Source organism: Bremia lactucae, linkage group LG2, assembly GCF_004359215.1.
Source record: "Bremia lactucae strain SF5 linkage group LG2, whole genome shotgun sequence".
In the NCBI taxonomy this organism is placed as follows: Eukaryota; Oomycota; class Peronosporomycetes; order Peronosporales; family Peronosporaceae; genus Bremia; species Bremia lactucae.
The window spans coordinates 3,322,613-3,349,704 of NC_090611.1; the positions used below are offsets into that span (position 1 = coordinate 3,322,613).

The 27,092-nt window shown below is 45.8% G+C and overlaps 2 protein-coding genes across 2 annotated transcripts; both read right to left on the reverse strand.

Moving 5' to 3' along the window:
* Nucleotides 1-13,764: 13,764 nt before the first annotated feature.
* Nucleotides 13,765-15,218, reverse strand: CCR75_001009 (uncharacterized protein; the record flags this gene model as incomplete). The annotated part of the gene is made up of 4 exons (XM_067959114.1): nucleotides 13,765-14,312; nucleotides 14,391-14,793; nucleotides 14,858-15,004; nucleotides 15,137-15,218. The coding sequence occupies 4 exons, from the start codon at nucleotides 15,216-15,218 to the stop codon at nucleotides 13,907-13,909; spliced, it is 1,038 nt and encodes a 345-aa protein (XP_067821663.1). The 3' UTR covers nucleotides 13,765-13,906.
* Nucleotides 15,219-15,301: 83 nt separating this feature from the next.
* Nucleotides 15,302-17,465, reverse strand: CCR75_001010 (uncharacterized protein). Its single transcript, XM_067959115.1, has 4 exons — nucleotides 17,363-17,465; nucleotides 16,817-17,189; nucleotides 15,738-16,722; nucleotides 15,302-15,654 (listed from the first exon to the last, which is right to left on the reverse strand). Exons 2-4 carry the CDS (start codon nucleotides 17,131-17,133, stop codon nucleotides 15,487-15,489), a joined length of 1,470 nt encoding a protein of 489 aa, XP_067822144.1. The 5' UTR covers nucleotides 17,134-17,189; nucleotides 17,363-17,465; the 3' UTR covers nucleotides 15,302-15,486.
* Between the last annotated feature and the right edge of the window lie 9,627 nt (nucleotides 17,466-27,092).

Below are 27,092 nucleotides of genomic sequence, written 5' to 3' on the forward strand. Positions count from 1 at the left end.
ACGGATATTGCTTCTTCAAGCGTATCCAGTTCCAAGCGGAACAGGTGGGTCTTTACGGGACCATCCGTAAGACCTTGCATGAACACCGTAATCAACGTGTGTTCATGAACTGGGTTATTTGTAATACAACTCGCTAAGAGTCGTATGTGCTGGGCATATGCGTGCACATCACGCTTGCCTTGCTTGAGTTTCAGAAGCTCTGAACGAGCTCTGAACTCAGCCCTTGGTGGTTCAAACGTCTGTTTGAGTCGGGTTTTAAAAGCCTCTAGCGACCCAAAGACGTATGGGTCGCGCAACTTAAGGCCTAATGCCCATGTTTTGGCACGACCTGTCGAATTTGATTGAGCGAATGCGATTTGCATTTACTCGTCGATGATGTGACGTGCCCTTATGGCATCGTCTAACTCAACAAACCATTCCAAGAGGGAGTCTTCTTCTACTCCCCTATACTTAGAAATGTCAACCTTTTCAGTTTCGGGACGACGCCTTTGCGTCATCCCAAGTACAGGGGTCTGTACCTGTTGTAACTCCAACAATTCCGCCTGTTGAGAGCCTTGCTGATTCAGCAAGGCTACCTTTTTCTTCATCTCGTCAAGTTCATGCTGTATGAACTTGGCGATGGTTGAATGGAGGGCATCTCTGTCTAAGTTTGACAGCAATGCCAGGATTGCATCGTCATTTACGGTCGAAATCATTCGTTCAACCGCACTCCTTTCTATATCATTAAAAGGAGTAGCTTTCAGGGGAAACGTGATGCGTATTCCCACTATCATCTAACATGTCCATGTTAGATGTGGGAATGTGGTCCTAGGACGGACTACGAAGTGCTACCAGGTGTAAGTCCACTTCGCACTGCTTCAGTTGCGAGTGGTGCCTTACGTTAAGTGACGTACACTGTACGTGCAGAGGAAGACTTCTCTTAAGACAACTAGACTTAAGAGGGTAAAATGAAAACTGTATTAAATATAATTAAGTGCCTCTTGTTCTATCTTTGTAAATGCTAACTTAATTATAATCTAATACTAAACATGTAAATGAATTCTTATCTCTATCTTATCTGTAACTCTCTTTGATTGATTAGTCTGCGGAATAAATAGATATAATGGCCTATACCTATTCATGGATAAGAATTCTGAATATTACTATATAAAGTAAATTCCTCCAGATATTATCTACCTTTTTAGATAATATATAAATTAACAACCTTTAAGTGATAATTTAATGTAACGATACACCCCGTTACATAATTAATACTAGCTTAATTATTTCATATTACAAAACATGTATAAAAGTCGTTTCTGTCTCTTTTTGCGCGCGTCCAGTGCTGACTCCCCGTTAAGTACACTTGGTGAACTTAAAGGAATGGTCAATCACTAAATTAAAGTGATTAGACCCAGCACTCGGGTGTGGTTCACATTTGTGACCAACCCTTGTGTATGTGATGCGCATAGGTGCATTCACATTATGAGGGATGACGCCTAGCGTCATCCGTTACGCGAGGTATTGAGAAAGATACGCTCGCAATACATATAAGTGATATCTACAGAGATGACATTTATGATTAGTTAAAGTATTTATATTCACAGAAATGACATTTATGATTAGTTAAAGTAAGTATTTATAATCAGTACTATTAAATATAAATCAGTCTGAAAACCACTCTTACTTGGTAAGTGCGCACGAGGAGCCGAATGCCGCTCCCGTGACGACGCTTTATTGGATTATTCAGTGCGTTGGGTGAGGTCGCTAAGGCGCTCACCACAACTACCTCACGGCACACGAGAGTAGACGGTCAAACCACTTTCTCGCTGTGCTAGGGTGTGTGCTCAAGTAGAGCGTGGTCGCATTAAGACGTGCCTGCCTACACTTGATAGCACTAGAAATCCTTCCCACGACCCGCATCTCTACTTGTGTACGTGAGGATGAGCGTCAATATCGATTAAGCTCGTTTCCCCACCTCTCCGAACATCATCGGGAGGTGGTAGAGCGCTTGGCGCAGGGACTTGGTGAACAAGCCCTGGCCAGGCTCTTGGACAATCCTCCTGAGCAACATGTTATTCCGTTGGAGCAGTTTGAGGCATTCGTGCTCAGACAGCGCCGAGCCGCGTCCGAAGCACAGAGCCATCCTGCAGCGGAGTCCGTCACTCAGACTTAGGATGAGCTGAGGAGTAAGCAGTGTTGGAGCAAGGCTCTCAACAGGACTGTTGGGATGCTCTCTGCTCGGCCGCATCAGCCGAGGCCCATTGGGATAGACCCGCCGAAGCTCGATGGAACTGCAGCGCACACGATTGCCCACTAGCTTTTAAGCCATGGAGCAATGCGGTGTCGCGTAGCTCACAAAGGACGACAGCCGGATGGTGTTGTACGCCATGTCGCATCTGCGCGATAAGGCCTCAGAGTGGGCTTTCTCGGCGCTTATGGCGGACAGAAAGGCGTTATCTACATGGGCGATGTTTAAGTCAAATGTTCGCGCCATGTACCAACCGTCAAACAACGAAGTGTTGCTTCAGGCGCACTTATATGGAGCGCGACAGGCGAAGCGATCTCTGCGAAAGTATGTGCAGGAGATGCGCTCGCTGTCGGCATCTACTACCGTAGGCCCGATTCCCGAGTATATTAAGGTGCCCACGTTTATAAACGGATTACGGCATGGTCCATCGCGACAGGCCCTTTTCAGAAAGGCGCCGTCGACCATGGAAGAGGCAATCCAAATTGCCTCTATTGAGGAGCAATATTATGACAGCGCCTCAGAGACAGCTTTTTATAAGCCGTCGGCCGAGATGACAGATGCCACTTCAATGAGGTTAGGCAACGCAGACGTTGTCTGCTTCAAATGCGGCAAGCGCGGCCGTATGATGGCTCGCTGCTATGCCAGAGTCCCTGCTGGAGCAAAGATGCACAGCAAGAGGACTCCCTTCCCAAAGAGCCTGCAAGAAACAGCGTGCGAGGCGTATGAGTTCTGCATCGACCATTGAGAGGTCGGGAAATGAAAGAGCGCAGTAGGGGCGGGAAGCCCTACTGACGCGGTCTCTGAAGCTTCCTCTAAGTTCAGAGTTGTCGAAGAAATGGGTAGAATAGTCCCTGTGGCCTCAAAATTTTGACCTCAGCTCAACTGGTCATAGCGCTCAAGTACGAGGCTATAACCAGGAGATGACCCTCCTAGTAGCGGGTGCATCACAGAATTTTATAAAAATTCTGGCTCTAAGAGAGAGACCGGCGAGGTTTAAGTCGCTTTGCCAGGATGGCAGGCGACCGTTCGTTGGCGAACGGCGCGCTCGTTAAGTCTAAGGGAGCTCATGCAGGTCTCGCCTTCAGCTTTATTGACTTCTCTTGTTAAGAGAAGTTCACAATGCTAGGTATGGCGAGTCTGTATGACCTCATCCTAGGCTTGCCATGGTTGGCAAAACAGCAACCATGAATAGACTGGCGTACACGCACAGTTGATAACTATACGCAGGACACCGGGAAGGATGTGCTCCTGCGAGAGGCATATGCAACTGATGAACAGCTGTAGGGTGCGTTAACGGGGTGTCAATCGTCGCCAATTACTACCCAGCTCGTGGAGACTGGGGTAAGAAAAGGGCAATGACAAGAAACATACTCCCGGCCGTCTAAGGAGACCGGCGGTGACGCCGACTATGAATCGAGCGTCGATCGGGTGAGGGAGACGGTGAGGGTAAAAAACCTTTAACCGATCGACTTCTCCCACCATGAAAAGGACTCGGAGAGTGAGGGATACCACACGCATTATGCGGGTCCCCCTCAGCATCAACTTCTCCAGGATGTCAAGCCGATGATTCAGGCGTTCATTACCCTGAGAATCCTTGGCGCGGATATCCTGAAGACCCGAGGTAATTCGCAAGACTTGACCCTCGAGACCCGCAATACGTCGCTCGGTAGCGCTAAACGCCTGTGATTGAACGGACGAAGGTAAGGCAGCCGCGAGAAGGTGGGCGAGATCGCCACTCCTATCGGGCGCCGCCTGCACTGATAGATGCGGGTGGGAATCAACGCTTTATTGTTGGAAGGTTGCTTGCCCACCGCTCCGTAAGGCAAAGGTATCAGATCCTCGTCCAATGGAGAGTTTACCTAGAGCGTTTCGACTCTTGGGAACCAATCGATACCCTTCATATTGACGTGCCCGGCTTGTTGACTGCCCACAAAAAAGAGCACCAGCTGAAGGCTCTTCGCTAGTCTCAAATGGACTAGCAGAAATAGCGTAGTTAGAAGAAACGAAGGGTATACAGTACCTCTAATGATTTCTTTCACATGCAAGCGGGTAAAATTCATTCGCTGCGACCGCTGTTTCGTCGCTTTGGAATGCGGATGAACGCGGCGCGTGAATTCCGCCTCGTATTGGTCGAGCGTTTCATTTGAACGCAAAACGACCGCGATTGGGAAAATATGCCCAAGCGATTCCCACTGAGCTTTCCGTGATTTAACGTCGCCATAACAACTAGAATGTCTAGAACACTGAAAGGCCAATTTGGGTTCGGCAGTGCCAGAATCGGGGCATGGATACGACTATCCTTAACTGCTCGAAAAGCATTATTCTTGGTGCTAGTTCAGCACCATTCTGTATCCTTTTTAAGGAGATTAGATAACGGCCTAGCCATATCAGCGTAATTTTCGCTATATTTGTGTAAATAATTGGCGAGACCCAACCACTTACGCAAATCCTTTTGGTTTTTAGGAACCGGCCAATCTACTATAGATTTTACCTTAGCGGGATCCGCTCTAAGGTCTCGCTTTCCAATGAAGCATCCTAAAAAAGGAATTTCGTCTGCGCCAAAAATGCATTTAGATGCATTGGCATACAATTTGTTTGAGTGCATGCACTCAAGCACTGCTCGCAAATGGTCTAAATGGTTTTCCATATCCGACCGACCCCGCTCCGCACGACTATGGACAAAAATGGCATCGAAATAAGTCTGTGCATAATCTCGATGAGGGCGAAACAGTCGTCACTAGACGATTAAATGTTGCCGGGGCGTTGGGAAGCCCTTGTGGTATAACCAGCTACTCCCATAACATGCCGCTTGGGGTGCTAATCGCTGTAAGCGGGATATCGCTAGCTCGCATGAGCAATTGGTAGTAACCATCGACTAAATCCAATGCACTGTACATTGTACATCCCATGATATTATTCTGAAGAACATCCTTCCTAGGAATGGGGGTTTGTGCTGGTATAGTGACAGCATTAAGCTTATTATAAGCATGTACAATGCGCCATTTACCATTTGGCTTTTTGACACAAAATGTCGGTGTCGAATGAGGAGATTTGCTCTCTCGTACCATTCCAGCCTCGTGCTTAGCACGGAAGAAATCGTCAATGACGTCACACTGCTCCNTTCTTGAGTAAACAAGTAATATGAAAAGTGGTCATGTGACGCATTTATTGTGTCATTTCGACATATTTGCGCGAGTATTTGCGCAAGGACGCCGTTTAGCTGAGGAATTTTCGAAGTCTCTTCAGATCGACTGGCGCAAGGGCCAATAGTCGAGTCATCCACAATAGGACAAAGTTGGCCTTGTCAACGTGGGCGCTGTCGTGTCTTCGTTGTTGACAGGCGGCTTCAAAATGCCCTGCCTCTCAGCACGTGAAATACTTTCTATGGTGTCGTCGGCTTTTGTACGATCACATTCACCACGTCTTTGCCAAACTGGAGCCCTTTAAACTAGAAATCCGTCAATTTTGCAAAATGCGCGAGCTCTTCTGCCTACCTCAAACAGTCCATTCTTGTCAAATTCAGTCTTGACAACATCGTCACTCGATCGCGGGGTCTGCGTAGTGTACGATACTGTCCAAGACCAGTTATTTTGCGTCGCTGTAAGCCTCGCCGACCGCCAGCAAAAATGAGCAGTGTTTGGTCCAGCTTCTTCGTGAGCTTTTCGCGGCTGTAATATGCTCTGCGCGGGCGTTATTTGTTGCAAAGGTGTGAAGTAGCCGCTGCGTTGTATGCTCCAGCGCAGGCACTTCTTGTCATCACCTTTACAATTTCTGGTTGTATTACCTTTCAATCAGGCCTTCAAATTAATTAAGGATACCAACTTAATATCCTCGGACCATGGGAACCCGCACGCCCTTTTCACGAGCCATTAAGAGGACGATCCTCTTCCCCCAAGACAGAACACCGCTTTGGCGGACGATCCTCTTTTTTCAGACAAAATGCCGCTTTCCAATTTTCGATACATTTTTTGTCAACGACTTTTAATTGTGGTGCAATGGTTGCTGAGGCTGCTGCTTTCGGTGGTGACATGTAAGTCGGTGGTAATAGTAGTACTGCAGCAGAACTTGATTATGTGCGTGTGCGATTTGAATGTTCCGACGCTCTGGCGTAGCGTCGTTGTCTAATACCAAAGTATCAAGCTGATTTCGGCAAGCAGGAGTCATTGCCCGCATTGGCGTTACGTCGAAGGCCTGGCAAATCATTTCCTTGGCCCAGGGACTTCTAAAAAAGCTGACCTGCTCGTCATTGAGCTACCTCTGTCCAATCCAATCGCTGCTGCGATACCTCTAGGCGCTCCATGCGTTCTGTGAGGCCCGTGAGGAGGTCTAGCAGCTTCTCATGCGCCCCCACCCCTTCAGTTCCCTTCCTCAAACTCTTTCTTGTATTCTTCGTGCTCGTCGGTCCTTTCGCGACCAACGGCCTCTCGCGTGTGCTCCTTGGACTCATCCAAAGCAGATGTGCCTTTCATTGGGCTCATAACCTGCTGTGATAACAGGTGCGTGCGCCGAGATGACGATAAGCAGGTGAAAGAGGAAGTGATATTAAGGACGATATTAAAGAGCTAATTGTTCTTCTCTAGGCTTTTCATACTTGGCTCCTTTCTGTCAGATTCTTGCGCATAATTTACCTTCTCCTTGCTTCTTATGCATGCAGCGCGTATGCAAGTCCCGCTGCCCACCCGGTGGCGCATCCATACGACTGTCGAAGTGGTTGGCCAAAGTCGCCGCTTCAACCTTTAAAAATATAAGATGCCCTCGTAAAATCGACGCACGCACATACTTTACTAATGTAATTCTATTATTTTAGTGCTCAAAAGTGCGAACACGTACTCGGTGGATAATGATCCGATTTCGTAGTAGTCATGCATTTTCGATTATCATGACGTTACTTCAGACAAATTGGGAATAATGTAACGAGAATGCTGCTGCATGACCTTTTGTATCTTGATGTTGAATGTCAGTCACAGCAACTTGCTTGATGCCTGTATTATGCAGTTGCAATTTGGTAGGTTGCATCTTTAACTTGCATTTCAATTTAGCGTTTTGTATTCCATTTATAGAAGGTAATGAATTCGAGCACAACTATTTCAGCTTGCGCGAGGTTGCGCTGGGCAGGGCATTCCTGTTTGATATGAAATTGATCACATGGAGCACCGTAATATTTTTCCGCGCTCAGTTTTATGCGGTTCCCGTCATTAGGCCGAGATGGAACAACTCTACAAGCAGTCAACTGCTGCTCTCATAGGCCTCGCCTTGCGATTAGAATCCGCGCCTGCAAAATTAGGCAGGTGCATGTGCACATGTAGAAAGGACAGGTTTATTGTTTATTTGCATAGTTTGTTAAGTATTTCCGCCGAATTGTACGCACAAGTAGAGAAAAGATTAGTAGAATTTCTAAATACATTCTGCTGAGTAATTAAGATTGGCAGCGCTAGCAATTGCACATGATGTCTGGGTGACACTTTAAAATTTCATCGCACCTAGGATGTGGCAAACCGATTAGACTTAGTGAGAAGTTGCATCCTTTTGTATGCGTTGTCAAATTTAAGCGAGCACGTTATGACGTAAAATAACCATTTTTGCTGATGAGGAGCGCGAAATGTCGTCCAAGCGAGGAAGGCATTTGCCCGACGATGCGGTAAAGTTTGCCCGCCTGCTACGAAGTCTTATAAATCCGTTTCAAATGTCGATCGCGCCGTTTAGTATTGGGGCTCGTGAGCAGAGTAATTGCAGAAAAATGCGTCAGAAGATGTCGACGCTCATCGGGGCAGCTACAGCACTGCTAACAAACAGCAAGAACCAGAAGGAGTAGTGCCAGAAACAGCGCTGTCGTAGGAGCAACGCACAGTCATGAACGTGCTTTAATTGTGGTAAAATGGGCCAGTACGCGAGATATGGCCGCATTTCGAGACAAGAATAAGACGTTTGACGACGAGCAATCAAACGTTGCATTGTATGTAGCGAAGACGGTTTCAAGAGGTGCACGGGTTATCGACAAAGAGCTTGGACTCACACGTGGAAAGACCGCGAAGTGTTCGTAGAGTACACGGCGACAGAAAGCTAGCAGGGGGTATTCTGTGGAAGAAAAAGTGCAAATCTAAAGGTTCTTGCCCACAGAATAGTGGCGCAAAGCTTGTTGTACGGCTGTAGCTGATAAAAGCGCGCTTGAAGAAGACGCTTCATGCGAATAATTTACTCTAGAATTTTTCCTATGACAGTCGCGACTGCGCGTGGCACTTCCGTCGAAATTTGTGAAAACAAGGGTGTCGCGAAGTTAAGAGGGGAGGACTGAGGCGACAGGCTCGAAGAAATGAAAGCCAATCTTTCTGAACACGGATACCGAAGAAGAATGTCACGTGGCAACTGGGAGGTCGGATTGTGGCACAGACGTCTCGGCCACACATTGCATATAATGGTCAATGAGATGATCGAAGATGGACGAATCAGCGGTGCCACTGTTGAGGCAGAAGTGTGTGACATTCAAGCAATTCAAAAAGACCTTTCACAGTAATGAAAGCTAGGCAGATTGCGCGCTCGGATAGCATCGTGTGCTCCGACGTCATCGGACCGATCAGTACAGCATCGAAGTCCGGTTTCAAAGATATTGAGACATTAATTATGATGAAGAAGGGTTTGTCACGATCTACCCCATGCGCACGAAGACCGAAGTACCAGAAGCGTTTGATCAATTCTGCAACGAAGTGGAAACGGAGGCAGACACGAAAATCTAAGTGCTGCGCCGTGACAATGGTTGTGAGTATCCAAGCACTCGCATGGAAGCAATTTGTGGCAGGCGCGGAATCAAGCAGGAATATACAGTGCCCTGCAATTTACAGCGAAATGAAATGGCGGATTGTATGAATAGGACCATGATCTAGATGACAAGATGCATGCTTAATGACAGCAGTCTGGACAAGACCTATTGGTGCTTGGCGATGATGATTGCAGCGGACATTAGAAACGTTTTATTGAATTCGTTTAATAAGAATTATAACCTTTTTGAGATGTTGTTCATGCGGAAGCCGCGTATGAAGCACATGTGCGTGTTTAGCACATTATGTTATGCGCATATAACGAAGGAGAAGTGCAAGAAGCTGGACGATCCTGGCGTCAAGTGCCACCTTCTCGGATACCCCAAGGAGACAAGGCATACCGGCTTTTTAATGCAAGCGATGGGTCAATCATAATTTTCGAAGTGTGAGTTCCGAAGAGCTCGCAGCAAAGAGACACGAAGTGAGCCAACAGAGGAGATCTTAGACGTTATTTATGCGGTAGAGAGCGACATTCTGAATGGCGAAGTTCGACCGAGGAACCTCGGGGCACCACTGATACGCCCAAGCCAGTCACATAAAAGGCAAGGCAGGCCAATGGAATACGTTCCATCACGGGCCTCAAGTAAGCGGGATATCGCTAGCTCGCATTAGCAATTGGTAGTATCCATCGACTAAGTCCAATGCACTGTACATTGTACATCCCATGATATTATTCTGAAGAACATCCTTCCTAGGAATGGGGGTTTGTGCTGGTATAGTGACAGCATTAAGCGTATTATAAGCATGTACAATGCGCCATTTACCATTTGGCTTTTTGACACAAAATTTCGGTGTCGAATGAGGAGATTTGCTCTCTCGTACCATTCCAGCCTCGTGCTTAGCATGGAAGAAATCGTCAATGACGTCACACGGCTCCCTTAGTAAAAACCATTGTCTTGTGACACAGTATTTCGTTCCCGGAACTAAGTCAATTTGATGACGAACATCTCTATCCGGAGGTAAAACAGATGGTGGGTTATTACATACCACATCTTGAAATTCCTTAATCAAGTAATAAAAGGGATCCGTAGGATCTTTAAGGATCAATGACCCATTTCGCGCACTGAGTGCAGCTTTTGTGTCATCCAGGACAGCTTCGTCGAGAAGTGACGATGAGTTTATCTCAACCATAGGTCGAATGACCACCATTTCGGATAAGTCGCCAGCTTTTAAGGCTCGACCGCACTCATCAATAGATAATTCGTCTAGCTCTAAAAGAGCATGTAACGAAGGGATTGCCGCAAGGCTAATTTCAACCTCAATGTTACCGGTTATGCCATTTACAAGCGTATGTAATTGCTCTCTCATATCACTTTGCGAGGGTATACACGCTTCGTGTCCATCCTGTCTTGGAGTGGAGACAATACGCCTCCTAAAGGCCGAGACATTCACGTTCCCGGGTTTTCCAGCCTGTATTGGTCCTATACAAGACATGGTGTCTAATTTGACATTCGACAAGGAGTTGGGTAACTCAACTTCCTTATCCAGCGAACATTTACGTGTCGCTTCACGTGCATTAGAAGGGTTTGACCCAAAATGCCCTGGCGAACCGCCAATAGTGTCACGATTGACACTTAGTATGGTACCACCCCGGCCGAACACACTCGGTGGACTTAGACGTGCCACTCCACGAATCTCAGGGATATTGCACCCTTGAGGTCCTGGCGTACCGCCAACAGTGTCATTACTGACACTCAGTATGATGCCACCTCGGCCGACCCTACTCGGTGGACATAGACGTGCCACTCCACGTTCTCAGGGATATTGCACCCTTGATAATTCGGCCTTAGGCCAACCATGCTTTCAGCATTTAGTGCGTCATTATTATAACGAGTGTCACTCGACGGAGTACGTGCCGTTCCACTTATTTCTGCTGAGTCGGGCTCAGAATTAATGTTTGTAACATTAGAGTTTATTAACTCAGACATGCCAATGTCTAAAACACTGACAGAATCATTCAATGAGCCGCGCATATAGCGCTTTTGTTGCCTAGCAAAGGTGGGTTCATGACTCTTCAAAACTTTGCTAGGAACATTGCGCGTGGCGCCTTAGGTCTTAGACCTTCAATCGATCCATGGCTCATGGTGTTCTAACCAGGCCATATCAAGGATGAGATCATATCCGAATTCAAATCAAGGACGAGACTGCGTTCATACTGTCAAAGTCCAGAAATTTTCTACCTAAGTTCAATGGAACTTTGGGAACAGTGACACGAGTCCCAGTCGCTAAGCGAACAGTGATTGTATCACCTTCTTCCGCTCTAAGCGCCTCAACGTATTGTTGACTTCCATCAAGGGAAAGGCGTCGAGCATAATTGCAAGACGGTCCCGAGTCAATTAAAATTGACCACGGCTTATCAAAGCCCTTTACAGTCGCTTAAGCGACTAGCAAGCCAGGCTTGTACTCTCGCCCCATGCCATTAAGCACCGAGCAAATCGGGGCTAGGTTATGTTTATTCTCACCTCCTAGAGGATAAACGGCGCCTAGGTCTTCCCCACTAGGGCGCCCCGCACCTACTGGGTATCGACGTGCTCCCGCACCGTATCAGATCTCTGGTATAGGTCGGAGTTGGATCTTTTTCGAGCTTAACGCGAATTTCGAAGAGGGCAGGCAGGGCGTAAATGTCTCGTGCTTCCGCACATATAACATCTACGGATGGTCTTATGCTGTTCCACAGCTTGAAGAGCCTCTTCTCCTTCCTCAACGAGGCTTAAGCCCATGGGTTCCGCTCTATCGCTCTATTCGACGGAGCCCATGTGCTAAAAGAGCTTGTACGGTAAACAGGCGTGCTAACGCGAGCAGACTTAAAGTCAAACTCGGCGCGTAGCGCTATGGCAACTGCCTCTTCGAACGTAGCCGGATGAGATCGGAACAATTCCGTCCGGGCAACGCCCTAATTGAGACCCCCCATAAGATGGTCACTACAATTGCTTCATGCACCGGGTCTTGATGCATAGATGCAATGAGGGTTCACAACACCTGGGAAAGTCCCCTAGGGTTCTTTTATCCTGTCGAGTCGCTAAGAGCCATGCTCGCATGCAAAAAGCCTGATCAGGCGGTGCAAACATGCTGGCCATTTGCTGTTTCAGCGAAACTCATGAGGGAAAAGCGTCGTTTATGGACGTGCTGCACGATAGTGTCCAATCCATGGCTCTACCTCCAAGTTTGGAAATTGCCATAGCCAACTTTTGCCGTTCTGTTAAGAACAAGGCGGAATCAATGGACATTTTTATCTGCTTAATCCAAAAAGGAAGATTTTCTCCCTCTTTTCCCTCAAATGTCTACACATTTACAGTGAGAGGGCGAGCCCTCGGCTCTGAGTCAGATACAGAGATGTACCGGGTTGGCATAGATGCCGCTAAATGGTCCTGTACCTGACCGATCAGGGAGGCTTCGTACCGCATGAAGGCTTCAAGCCTTGCATGCAGGACCTCTGGTTCCTGGTAGATAATATATTCCACGTGCTCAAGCCCGAATAAGGTTTTGAGCTTGTCATCAGCGGCACGTTGCGCTTCTGACAATTCTGGAACCTCTTCCATTTTCGTGAGGGTTTAGTCTTGTAAGGACTCAGGCGTAGATTGACCACTAGTGCTACCAGGTGTAGAGGAGCTACCTCGCTCCTAAAGTCAGAGGAAGACTTTTAGACTCAGAGAGTCCCTTAGTTCTATTGAACTAACGGGTTTAATAACTCAGGAAGTCGTACAAGCTATTAAAGCTTAAGGAAACCTAGTTCAAGGGATTCAGGGGTTCGCAGAACCAAGTGGCAACTAGTGCCCAAGAGGATAACCTTAGAAAGGCTTCTATCTCTTACAGATCAATGCGCAAGCCTTAGGAAGGCACTTAACGCTTAAGATCAAAAGGGGGACCGCATTTTATTAAAAATTATTTAAATCTAAAAACCTTACCCTAGCTAATAAAAACAGATTTTGGCCGCCAGATTTATATCTGGCGGCGACCACATTTGCTACCGATAATAAATGAGATTTAAGTAATTAACTATTTTTTTAAATTAGATAAAAGGGTATTTTACCCATAAAGTTAATGTACCACAACAACGGTTCTCCAACCGATGTGTGCCCACAGTCAAGTGGCAGCTATGCCCAAGATTATATAGCTTAGTAAGGTTTCAAATTTTGAAAACCATAGCAAACCTTAGGAAAGCACGGAACGCTTTTAGATTTTAAATTGTGCATCGACCTAATTTTGTTTTAAAAGCAAAATAGCTATAATATATATTCGGCTACCACTTAAAATTGCACTACTTAAGCCTAATGGGAATACATAACTTAAGAGACCGAGCTCCTTCACTAAAGTAGGGCCTTCTGCTATTTTTGGTACCGAATTGCCAACTGCAATATCACGAGTGAAAATTTGGAGCTCCAGCTTATGAGTCAGCAAATGTGTCGTGCTGCATGAAATATTGTCCTCGATACGTATTATTTGCACAGGCTAACCAACAATTTCTGGATGATGTAACTAATGACATAGCTAAACGGCTACCGCCTTGAAATATGTCGCCAAAAGGGGCATTCCATCCTTATATATGGTCATAAGCACTGAAAACGTGTTTTGAAAACACGGCGGCACTATTGCCCATTTGTGGTGGTGCAAACGTATTATCTCGCTTAGATGATCTCCAAACACCAACACCTCGACTACCGTAATTAGCTTCGTAATTTAAAGACAAAGCCGACGAGCTTCTAGCTGTCGCTAAAATAGACAAAACAAATTCCCATTAGTGCAGCACGCGTGGGACAAATTAATAAAAATCGAGCACAAATGTTGCTACGAACGTGCCAATTCGGCTTATAAAAGAATTGGAACATTTGCAATGCCAGCTGATTGGCTATCGTGCCTTCTATTTCTAATCATATTCAAAATCTTCATCAAAATCCTCGTCGTCGTCATCAAAGTTGCCACTATTTTCATCCAATTCCGCAGCCGCAATCAATTCTTTGTCAATTGCCTGCCACTGCTCCGGAGTTGGCTCTGGGTACCGTGACAAGTACGGCAACAGTGCCAATTGACGCGAGACTTTAATCGCCTGAGCCAACCTGCGTTGTTGCTTCGCTGTCAAGCCTGTAAACCGACGAGGACGAATGCGGCCCGTGGGTGAAATGAAAAGACGAAGCAAGTCGACATCGAGAGCCAGTTCCACCACGTCTGGGTGATTAGCAGCCACAAAATACTTCCATGGTTTGGTTGTTTCCTTACGAAAAGGCTTTCTTTGCTCTGGTGGCAACATCCAATTAAGCATTTCGGGTGAGATCCTGCAACAGGCACATTTCCATAATGAACCCCATTTTTTGCAAAATAAGTATCTTTAAAATAAAAAAATGGCCACTTACGCCATGCCCTGCTCCCAATTCCGAAATGGATCCGACCCATTTTTCTCTTCATGACCGCCAATTTGACTCTCGGCGAGACTTAAGGACGCGTCATATCCGGGCATTTCAACGTAAAGACGGTCGTCCTCGACGTCCGAGGGCAGATCAAAAAGCTCGCCGTCCTCATCCGAGTCGTGCGCTTCCTGATCCCACTGAGCCACTTCGCGCTCAAAGTTTTTGGCCCATTCTGTGGGATTTAAATCCGTATCCTCCTCGTCGTCATCGTCATCATCCAATTCGATCTTTTCCGTATACAAAAAATCGTTTTCGTCCAATTGTCGACTGAGGTACTTAACTTCTTCGGGAAGTTCTGTGATATCGTCAACACTTTCGACTTTATCAAATGTCGATTTTTTCTTAAACTCTGTCAGAATCAATAAGCCTTGATAATTGCAACCCTCTTACACACAACAACCACAAAAACACACCTTTCTTGCCACCATCCTTTCCTTTTGTTGCCAATGAGCGCACACCACTTAGAAGTGGCGACACCGTAGTGGAAACACTTAAAGTTGCAGATGTCTGCGTCTGCTTAATGGCAACTTTTACATTTGGCCCAATCCGTCGACCGAGCACTAAATGAGAATATCAATGCAAATACACAGCCAATGGAGTTTAATTTAATCGTCAGTGCACACTACATACAAATCGTGACAATACACCGCACCAGTGACCGCAGACGCACAAGGACGGAGCCATGCGCGCACCATTAACCTCTCGCTGATCCACGCGGGGGTTTGCTTCTGTGGTTGACAGGAAGCTCGAGCACACCTTTCGTGTGGACCCCATTTATTCACGGTAATTGGTTAAAATAAAGTCGACTTTGCAACAACAAGAAAAAGAATCGACAATGTCCACGTTGACACAAAAAAAAAAAACAATTTTCATCATCTAATTGCCATTCATAAAACCTTATTTATCCCATTTCGTCCAAATTGCCGACAAGTGGTCACAATACAAGGTAATCGCCGCCCATTTCAGTGTAATAGTGACCATTATTGTATTGCTTGGCCACCTTTTGGTCCATTCTCTAACTCGCTGCTAAAAAAAGACGCAACTAGGCCGTTGACAATGAAATCTTGGTCGCTGCCATCGACTCAATTTGTCGCCACTTTTCCTCTTCATTGCTCTTTCGATCCACCATCGCTTGTTCCTTCAATGAAAAGTCCTTGGCACATTGATCATACAGCGCCATGTCATAGTCCATATAAAGCTTCAATACATTCTACACATCCACAGGAATGCGTTTAAAACACTTGCCCCTCAATGTATAAAACAAAAATTAAAAAAAACACGCCTCAATCGTACCTGCGCCAATCCTTCCACGGTTGTATTCCAATGTCCCAGCGAGTTTCGATGCAATGGGCCGTAAATCACGGGCAATATCAAGTGCGCATGTTGTTTACTCAAACATCCATTGTTCACAAGATGTTCATTGTTCCAAAGAAAAAGCGATCGTTCCGAGACTTGAAAGTGCTGACTTCCAAGCCACTTGGCAAGTCCTTGAAACAGCGCTTTATGCACTTGTTGCAATTGCTCGGAACCCATGAGTTCAAGGATTTCTTCCAATTCATTTAAAAAAATCACTTGTTTCGACGAACACGACCACGGCCAAAACTTGAGAATGCCTTGAATTATTGGCACGGCCGTATTTGGGTCTTTTTCCACGTATTGCGTAATACAATACGACAATTGCTGGTGGTACATGGACACACACTTGGGTTTATGCAAGGGCACGAGGGCTCGGATTAAAAACTGCAAATGCTCGCCTTTTAATGGCATGGCAAACCCATTGATAATACTTCCTAGAATCTCCAAGAGTTCCCCAATCCCATTGTGGCGTTCCGTTTCATACACAAAACGATAAAAAACATTGCTAATGGCTTTGCGAATATACGACCGATGCGACATAAACTTGCCATAAATGCGATGCAAAATCGTCTTGAGGTAATCCCGTTCGCGTGGATCTTCACTATCAAAGAGATCAATCACCGCGAGGCAAAATTTTTGATCCACGTATTTTTTGGCAACTTTGGCACTGACTTCACCCGATACAATAAAACGCAAAAAGAATTCATACACGACTTGCAAATGGGGCCACGATGCTTCAAGGACGGGTTCGTCTTCTTCGGGGTCGAAATCGTCCGTCTGTGGCGGTAAAGCTCGACAAATGTTCATTGATACCATGGCCATGAGATCGGGCATGAGCGTTTCGGTAAAAATCTTTTGCCCCGCGGGATTATTGACATAATCGACCAATTCCAATAATGTCTGGCGTTTTAAATCTTTTCCCCTATGTGTTTTAATCAACATAATGGGAACATTAGTTTTGTGGCACCTTTTTTGATGATGATAAAAAACACCCAAAGTATTCAACCTACACGTACCGCTTATCTGACGTGGGATCGTCAAAATTGAAAATAACTGAGCAAAGCTCGAGTTTTTGTTGAAACAGTGCCTCCCGCCGCTGCAATGATGTGTCCTTAAGATGTGGAAGATCTTTCAGGGCTTGGATCTTTTGATTGCGAGCCATGAACGAACGCCGACGCTCGCGTTTCGGCAGTGCCACGTCCGAGCGCGCCACATCGCCCAAGGGCGAGCCAACGCCGTGCGGGCCCACGTCCATCCGGTCGGGAGAATTCACGCCAAAGTGCTCTCCGTTGTTGCCAAGCTTTCGTTTCACCGTTTGCAGCATGCCCTTCATTGCTTATTAAACCCACCCGTGCGTGGGTGATTGAGCTTAATACCCCTTTTCGTTCTCTGTGGCCAAATGCAAAAAGTTTACAGCAATGAGATGATGCGTTGCCGCTTTTTGCCATTTCGCGTTTTTCACCATTTGCTTTTTATACAAATGGCAAGAAAGGCAAAAAAAAAGAGTGGCATGGACACACGGTGACGCGACGGTGCAGCGTGCGTACAAAAATATTACGTACGCGTAGACAAACGGCGCGTGACTCGAGTTGCGAGTGGCCTCCAATCAGTGCGTTGAGGGCTCCTCTGGTCAACCGCGTGCTTCAGGCCGTCCGCTGAGTTCCTTCCGGTCTCAGTCGCGTTTTTCTTCCTTCCTTTCTCCCCCCTCCACGTACATAATATTTACATTTCTGGTCCACCCCTTTCTAATACGATTGAGCTCTATATAAACACAACATTAATCACTCTTGAAGGGGTGGACACAAAACCACAGAGGTGGCAACGAATTTTAGCAATTTATGTCGATTAGACTGCCAGTTAACGAAGATTACGCGGCACTGCCAACCCAATGTACGCGTTATCAGATATCGTGGAGGCACATATGCTTGCCAACTGGAAAACATTGCTGGCCAGCAATGTTGTGTAGAAGGCAATAGTGCCAGTTTCGGATAGATTTGCAAAAACCAAAAAAAAAAAGACGAACTGCATCGTTACATGAAATTATCACTTAAAGGTTGTTAATTGGTATATTATCTTAAAGTAGATAATATTTGGAGAATATTACTTTACGTAGTAGTATTCGGAAAGCCTATCAATTGAAAGGTATAGTATAACGGGGTGTATCGCCTCATGAAATTAACACTTAAAGGTTGTTAATTAATATATTATCTAAAAGGTAGATAATATTTGGAGAAATTACTTTATATAGTAATGTTCAAAAATCTTATCCATAAATAGGTATAGGCCATTAAATCTATTTATCCCGCAGACTAATTAGCTGTACACGTAAACAAAGAGAGAGACAGATAAGATTTCAATTGCATGTTTAGTAATAGTTTATAATTAAGTCAGCATAAACAGATAGAAAGAAGAAATACTTAATTATATTAATACAATTTTCATTAACCCTCTTTAAGTTAGTTGTCTTAAAGAGAAGTCTTCCTCTGCACGTACTAGTGTACGTGAAGTGACGTAACGCACCTCTCGCAACTGAAGCAGTGCGAAGTGGACTTGTACTGAAGCAGTACAAGTCGTAATACCCCGTTACACCTGGAAGCACTTTGTAGTCTGTCCAAGGACCACATTTCCTTCATCTAGCCTGGACATTTTAGATGATAGTGGGAATACGCATCACGTCTCGCGTGAAAGCTACTCCTTTCTAAGTGACATATAAAGGATTGCGGTCGAACGAATGCGTTTGACCGTAGGTAACGATGCCATCTTGTCCATGCTGTCCGGTTTGGACAGAGATGCCCTCCATTCATCCATCGCCAAGTACGATTGAGTGCGATGGCCTCACTTGTGGTACGGTCGTTAGTACGACTGCACAAGATCACAGTGTGATTACTAATCACCCTGTGGAGTCAGCTGCCGGCGGCTGTGCTAATGCACAGGCATTGCCGAAGGTCCACCACTCGAAGAGGTCGAGTGGATTGAGACATTAATGTACGCCTAGCGGGCAACATTCAAGGAGTATACCGGTTGCCCCAAGAAAATAACACGATGACCCTAGATCGAGTAGAGAGTCGACAGTAGAGGAGTCGACTGTGATAGCGCAATCACACTCGGAAGACGTTGAGGGATTAGGTCCCCACGTACTTAAGGAGAAATCTCCTCAAATAGTTAAAGTAACTAGCTAGACTTCAAGATCCCGAGGGATTAATCCCTCGGCAGCCTGTGGATAAATCTCAGGAAGAAACTGAGACATCAAATGTCTTGGTTAATGACGGTTCAAGAGTTGGCGCTTGTACTCTTGATCTGTATTCGCCTCCGAAGTTAACTTCGGAGATAACTCAATTAACAACCCTAGAACCTAAGCGGTTCTTGAGAGATCTGCATGGTGATGAAATCAAGCAGGTTTTCGTACTCGTCACAGAGGACGACTACGTAAACGGTCAGCTGTAATTTTTGTAAAGAACGAACGGATTCTCAGCAGCTCATCGATGTACGAAAGTGTCCTCGATGTGAAGACTCGGATTGAAATATATACTACTCAATCTTGGGAGTCACTCAAGACAAATCCTCTATATGGGTATTTAATGGAATTCAGGGATATATTCCCTGAAACAGTTCCATGCGAGTTGCTAAGGACAAAGGCACTCGACATGAGATCGAGCTCAAACCGGGCTCGAAGTACTGTGTCATGAAGCAGTGGCCACTGCCTCGTGAACAAGTACTTGCGGTCGATAAATTCTTTACCGATCGATTAAAAGCGGGTCATGTAAGGGAGTCAGCCTCCCCACATAGCTCTCCGACCTTCTGTGTGCGAAAGGCCACAGGCGGGTGGCGGATAGTGCACGCATTTAATAAACTGAATGCTGCAACAATACCGGCTCAAACGCCGATACCTAGAAAAGACGTAATCATAGATGGTATGTCTAAGAGTACGATCTTTCCGTCTATGGATCTGATGGATGAATTTTATCAGATCCTTATGCGTGAACAAGACATCCCGTACACAGCAGTGAGCACTCCCAGTGGGATGCTTTGGAAAAAGCTATTAATGCCACAGGAGCTTAGTAACGCTCCTGCAACTTTCAACAGATGCGTAACGAATCCGTTGAGTCCGGTGCAAAAATTCGCACCGAGTTATTTTGACGATTTTTTCGTCCATAGTCAGACAATTGACAGAAAGGCGGACGTGGAAGTTCATAAAAATCACGTTCGTCAGATTTTTACATTTATGCAAAAGCACATGTTGCACGCAAATCTCGAGAAGTGCATATTCGCTGCAAGCGAAAAAACACTTCTTGGGTGCATCGTCGGTAAACACGGCGTGCGCCCTGATCCCGAAAAGATCAAGGCAATTACCGACTGGCCAGTTCCAGTCGATGTCAAGGGACTTAGAAAGTTCCTTGGTTTAGCGGCGTACTTGCACAAGTACTCTCGCAATTTTGCAGAGATGACAGTTCATCTCTCTCGTCTCTTGAAAAAAGACGAGAAATGGTTATGGAACGCTGCTTATCAGCTTTCGTTTGAAGGTATCAAGCAAAGCTTGATGCAAATAAAAATAATCGCCCATCTTGGCGAATGCGGATCAAGACAGACCATTTCATGTGGTCTGTGACGCCAGCGATTTCGCAATGGGCTGCGCGTTAATGCAATACGATACCGACGGCGCGGAGCGCGTCAGCTGCAACCAGCTGAACGCAATTACCCAGTGCATCACAAGGAACTCCTTGCCATCAAATACGCATTGGCTATATTTAGGGTCTACCTCCTCGATGATAGACCGTTCATCGTATATTCGGACCATGCGTCATTGCGCACGGCCGGAAACAGTCTACACCTATCGCAAAGAATGACGAGGGGCTATCCTTCTTCGCGGAGTATATTTTCTCCGTCAAATATAAACCAGGACGACTAAATCTCGTCGCTGATGCGTTATCACGCCGATCCGATTTTGAGTCGGCTGCGCATTCTAAAAGTTGGAATAATCCCACGGTTGCAACACACACTACGGGTGTTCCGTCACCAACCTTGTTTGATGATATAAAACAAGCATACACAGAAGATAAAGACATTTTGCGTTTAATGGATCATCTGATGAATCCATCCGATAAAACTTTTAAAGATTTACCGGCTTTATATTAATCGTCATCCAGTTGATACACAACACGCAACGGCTAATTGTAACACAGCCGTTGCCGGCGACACTCCACGTGTCGTCGTCCCAACTTACAATGTTTTGCGCTTGCGCATCATGTATGAGTGTCACGATGCACCAACAAGTTGGCATCATGGACGTGAGAAAACTTATCTCACAGTGTGTTGCGACTTTTACTGGCCCCGCCAGTATTAATTCGTGAGCAAGTACATTCGTGCTTGCGAGGTAGGTCAACGGGTGAAGCCTAGCCCTTCATCCCGTGCGCCTCTCCAGCCTCTACCACTTCCTGCAGAATGTTGGCATTCCGTATCTATTGACTTCGTGTTCGAATCTCCCGAAGACGATCACAAAAACAATGGAATTCTTATTTTTGTAGACAGATTCAGCAAAATGGTATGTCTTGCTGCAGTACCAGAGTCGATCACGGCTCCGGGCAGTGCCCGCGTCTTTATCGACACGGTATTCGAACTCCACGGGTTTCCCCGTGAACGGGTCTCGGATAGATATCCACGGTTTACGGCGGAGTTTTGGCAATCCGTGTTCCGATCTCTCGGTAAACACAGCTGACTATGTCAAGTTCTGATCATCCAGAGATAGATGGTCCGACAGAACGCGTAACTCGCGTCCTCGAAGAGATACTTCGAGGTTACGTCCAATCGGATCCGAATTGAAGCGAGTTTTTACCGATGGTCAAATTCGCCATCAATAATTCGGTGCATGCATCTACAACGCATACACCGTTCTTCATGAAATGGCTTACACCATCCATGTATACCCACCGAATAAGAGGTATCCTCTTAAGTAGGGGGGGGGGTGAGCTCGCACGAGCGAAACATTTCTGGTTCATGCTCATCACGCGTCGAAAATAACAACGACGCGAGTGATGTCGATGTCAAAGCAATCGGCATCGAAGATGAGAAAGATCTCATGGCAGTGCGCATAAAGTGCACTGGAAAGGCGAAATAAAAATGTCAGCAGAAGAATTTCTGCTGGCTCGAGAATTAGTAATCCGTTTTGTACAGGATTACATTGCTTACGCAGTGGACCGTCAGAAACGGACCGCAGAAAAACATGGAAGAGCAAATGTTTTTTTTTCAAATTTAATGACCTAGTACTTTTCTTTACGGTAAACTTACCTAAGCGTGTAGTCACTAATGTGATTAGATGTAAACTGCTACTCAAGTTCATTAGGCCATTCCGTCTTCTACATCGCAGAGGCAATGCATACACAATCGAATTGCCACGAAGGATGCGAATGCGTCCTACGTTTTAGTTCGGTCGGCTCCGCCCGTACCATCAGCTCGCGGTTCTTCCGAGGACGAATCCAACCACCCTTTTCAAGAGACTGTAATAGGTTATTGTGGTTACGAACCAGATTTTCATGCTGAAATTGGAGATTCTCATGTCGGGTCCGAAGATTCTAGAATTCGCGATGCGCTGACGACCGCTCATCACGAAGAGGGTAATTCTTCCGTTCGTACTTCAACATTGAGTACGCACTTTTTGAACGGTCTCCCAACCGTTCGATACGGAGAGGCTGCACCTTCTGTTCCAACGAGTGACGCTTTCCGCGCTCCTGATCAAGACCCTCGTCCGATCCATGGAGGTAGTGGTCGAGTTTGTCGATCTTCGACTCTAGATCCGACACATAGGTCGGATCTTGTTATCCCTCCTCTACCGCAACCATTGGTGGATTCCACGGTAGTCAACGTTTTCTTGTGGAACGTATTCTAAACCACCGTGATGTGAAGGCGCAGCGAACGAGTTATCTTGTTCACCGGCGCGGTTATCAACATTCGCATGACTTCTAAGAGCCTCGGTCCCACCTGTTTGTTGACATTGAGGGACTTGTCCGTCTATATGACGAGGCCCATCCGATGGATCAGATAGTCCATCGGAAATAACGCGCTCTTGGCGCCTGAAAATCGATTGCAAAACGTCAGTTGCATCGTGCATCGCGATAGAGATGCGAGCCCTTCCCCAGGGCAAAAAAGGGAATCGCCATCCTCTCTTACTCGCTTCGTGTTGTCAACACAACACGGACAGGGATCACTAAACGTGAGCCATGGAAGTCCTGCCTCTCGAGACAACCGATGCTGTTTAAATCTTGCACCGGTTGGAGTTCGTTTCTCAAACTTAGAACGAATCGCGTTAAGTTTTTTTTAGCCAGGCTTCGCGTCCAATGTCGTTGACATTGCGAATAAACGCGTTCCAGGCTTGCATCAATGAGCTTTCATCTCGCTTGTTGTTACCACTATGCAATCGATGCTTTAGAAAAGCATCGAGATAGAAATCTTCATCAGCGTGAAACTTCTTCGCGCTGGGATCAAGGCCATGTAGTTTTGTCGAAATAAATAAGGGATATTTATTATGAGGAGTAGTCTCTCCAGGCAATTTGCTGACTAGCCGTTTGGGCAAAAAAACACGGCTTCTTTTCAGGGTCAAGACGAAACATCTTATTGTCTCCCCTGAGTGGAACCCACTGAAGCGGGAGCTCCACAAGAACTTTTGATACAACGGCTTACGCCACCGTCATCACCACGCACAGAGATAAGTGTGGGTTTAATGAACGGTCGTTGATGGAACTGATAAAGAAGCAGAGTCATGCGCAGGAACTTATCCATTTCTTTGCTCGTGGTGCGCACCATAATTTAATATGTGCACTAGGAAAATGCTTTGGGCAGTATGAGTTAGCTGTTTGTAGTGGCGCCGAAACAAGGCGGAGCCCTGCAAAACTAATTCCAGATCTGGGCCCCAAAGAAATGCCGACAGTAAGCGTTCGACGAGCACTTTACATTTTTAACGGCACAGGAGACGGAACCACAAACAAGCTATATCGAGTGCTATTAGCACGACTTTCCGATTGGGCCCCCTCATTAGAAGGTTCATAGTCAGCCGACTCACTAAGTTCAGGCGACTGTTCCACTCTCCCCGGTCCGGCCATCTCGTCCGACTCACATTCACATGGTGACTCACCACGTGCACCCGCAACAGTTAGTGTTGCGGTATAAGATGATACTACGGCAGACGCCCTGTCTGGCGCAAGAGACAATATTGCGTCGCCCGCGGCTGCATGAACCGCAGCCGATGACGCCGCACTATTCGCACACACCCTAACACAGCGAGGAAGCGGTATGAACGTTCACTCTTATACTCTTTTAAGCTGTGAGGTAGTTGTGGTGGGCGCCTAAGCAACCATACCCAACGAACTTAGAGCTCTGGTAAACGTGTCGTCACGAGAGCGGTGATCCGACTCCTCTTGCGCACTTACCAAGTAGGAAGTAGTTTTTAGACTGATTTTATATTTAATCGGGTTAAAAAATAATAGAATGTCATCTCTGTCGATAAAACTTATATGTATTGTGAGCGTATATTTCTAGATACATCGCGTAACGGATAACCCTAGGCTTCATCCCTCCTAATGTGAAGCACCCATGTGCATCACATACACACACCCAAGTGGTGGGTCTAAATCATTTATGGAAGTAATTGACCACCCGCTTCAGTACTCAAAATGTACTTAACAAAGGACTGTGTAACATTAGGGCAACTTTAGCACGTTACACCACCCTCCCTTCAAAAATGAATTTGCATTTTGATATTCATTTAACAGGATAATGGAACAGCAAGCTGCTTTACGCGCCGTTTTGTTCTCTCATTCACTCTTGCTACCTGTGTCTTACACGGAGCCTAATATGCCACCTAAAAGGGCAACGTTGGTCGGTCGTCTGCGAAGGCATCCACCAAACCACGCGCTTAGCCCACGCGCCGCGTTAACACGCCGTCAGCGTCTAATGCGTTAATTGAAACGCCGTTAGCTACTGCTACTGTCGCGTTAACTGGACTTAAAGAGTAATGTTGATCCGTCGCTCATTGTCGACTACAATGAGCCGACACCGTTGCCGTCACCTCATAGAAGGGATGCGGACAACGAGCTAATGGGAAGGATAATGGCGCATTGTTGCCCATTCAAACTTCTCAAAATGCTCATAAAATGAAGACAGCAACTTTTACTAATGCTGCCTCGTCGTCTGCGCTGCCTAAAGAGGCGTGGATGTTTCTTCGTTGGGTAAAACCACAACGTCTCTTGCACAGACTATTATCCATAATGGCTCTGATATAGAGGATTCTGAGCCTTAAGCTTCGCCGACGACACGTCAACGTGCTCAGTCGGTGTCACAAGCCAGTCGTATCACACGTGGCTACGTGACGGGTGGCATACACTGATCCCTTCTCCATCTAAATGGCCTCGTGTAAACGGGCCAATAGCATCGCTCCTAGAGCGACAAAGCGCGTGTATAGCAAGAATGGTTGAAAAATTTAATCAAGATAATACTAGACCGGGGTATAATCCCGGTGTGGAAGGCCAGAACATGATACAGTGTGAAGTGATGGACCCAAAAAATGAAGAATCGTCCGTATCGTTCTTTGGTGGGTTCACTTCTGAACGTAGCACCGGCACAAGACCCGATATTGAATTTGCGGTGTGTCAATTGAGTCGACACTTAGAAAAACCAAGTGAAGAACGTTGGGATGCGGCCATCCGAGTGCTGCATTATTTTAAGTCAACCGCTATGGATGGAATCTGCTAACGGAGCAAGTCACGTAGACTGCAGTTGAGTGCATTTAGTGACGCTTGTTGGGGCAGTAACAAGGACAATCGACGCTCAACATCAAGTGTAATGGTTATAGTCAACGGATCACCGTGATTTTCAAGTAAGAAATGCAAAACAGTGTGTCGCTTAGCACTGCTGAAGCCGAATATGTGGCTCTTTCATTGTGCATTTAAGCGGTATTGTGGACTAAATCGCTATAGCTGGAGATGAAGGTCAAGATTGATGGCCCAGTAATGGAAGTGCGATCGTTATCGCGAAAAATGACGGATATTAAAGTCGTGCGAAGCATATTGATACGCTATCATTTTGTCCGTGATCAAGTCAAGAACAAGCTAATTCAGCTGCAGTATATTGAAACCAAGTTACAGCTCGCTGATCTCCTGACCAAATATATTTCGACAAAGAAGTTTTAATTTCTCGTGGCCAAGACCATTGTTGGAAACGTCGCGTCGAGGAGGAGTGTTGAAGGTGGAACATCTGGCGACGGTTCGTTGTCGTGCTGATGTGGCGGTTACTGTCGTGAATAAAACAAGAAGAAGAGCAAGCGAGGTTGTTACATTTAAGTACGTTACATGTTTTGGGGTTTTATAAGGACCAATATACTTTCCATTTTCCCCTACACGAAGACATTCTTACGGAGTGTGTTGTCATACCTCAACAAACATAACACTAAAAATGATATTTATACCATTCCGTTGAAGATCAAGTTCAAGAAGGATGGACATGGACACCCCGTTACATAAATTTTACTTTCTATACGTGGAACAATAAATATTATTTTCTAGGAGGGGAAATAACCAACGAGGTACAAAACTATTATCCTTATTAATTTTGACTTTCATGGCTCTAATATTCTTGAATTAGATAATATTGATGCAATAAGACATTAGCTCTATAAATTGGTTGGATTAAGTCTAAATCAACCCCGTCAATCGTTATAAGACACGATTGTGCGGTGCGTAATAATACAGTTTACTTTTCCCTTATTCCATTCCGTTTGAATTACCTTAAGTAGCTAAAGCCCCTTAGCTACTTAGAAACCTTTCTCTGTATCCTTATGTACGTGAAGTTTCGAGGCACCTAACCTACACTATAACCAGTGTAAGATCAGCTAGTAATTACCAGTACTAGTGAAAGGTGCCCCGTAACATAGGACATATCCCAAGACTTACAGAATTAAGAAAGAAGACGATTCGTCCGACAACTAAATAGAAAGAAAAAAGAAAAAATCCGTGGGCATGAATTTTGAAGGTTGTGACAAGGTTTGCAAACAAGAACAAAAGTTCTGGTTACGGTTGAAAAATTGAACATTCGAACGATAAAGAGTGCAATATAACCGCTGTCACAATTTCTGACCCAAGAAACTCTGGTGAGCCTATGCGTAGGAGTCACAAGTGTAACGGGAAAGTACTAGTTAACCTTACACTGATTACAGTAAAGGTGAGGCCGCAAGGGTACTGAGGAAGGGTTCTAAGTAGCTAAGGGGCTTTTGTAAAGCACTAAAATGGCCCTAATGTAACAAAATCCTCG

Bases quoted from the DNA above. Each gene is read 5' to 3' on its own strand.
- CCR75_001010 (XM_067959115.1), bottom strand. From the start codon at position 17,133: ATGAAGGGCATGCTGCAAACGGTGAAACGAAAGCTTGGCAACAACGGA. The intron at 16,723-16,816 runs GTACGTGTAGGT...TAAAACACATAG, and splicing joins GATCCCACGTCAGATAAGCG to GGGAAAAGATTTAAAACGCC. The intron at 15,655-15,737 runs GTACGATTGAGG...GTGGATGTGTAG, and splicing joins CCGTGGAAGGATTGGCGCAG to AATGTATTGAAGCTTTATAT.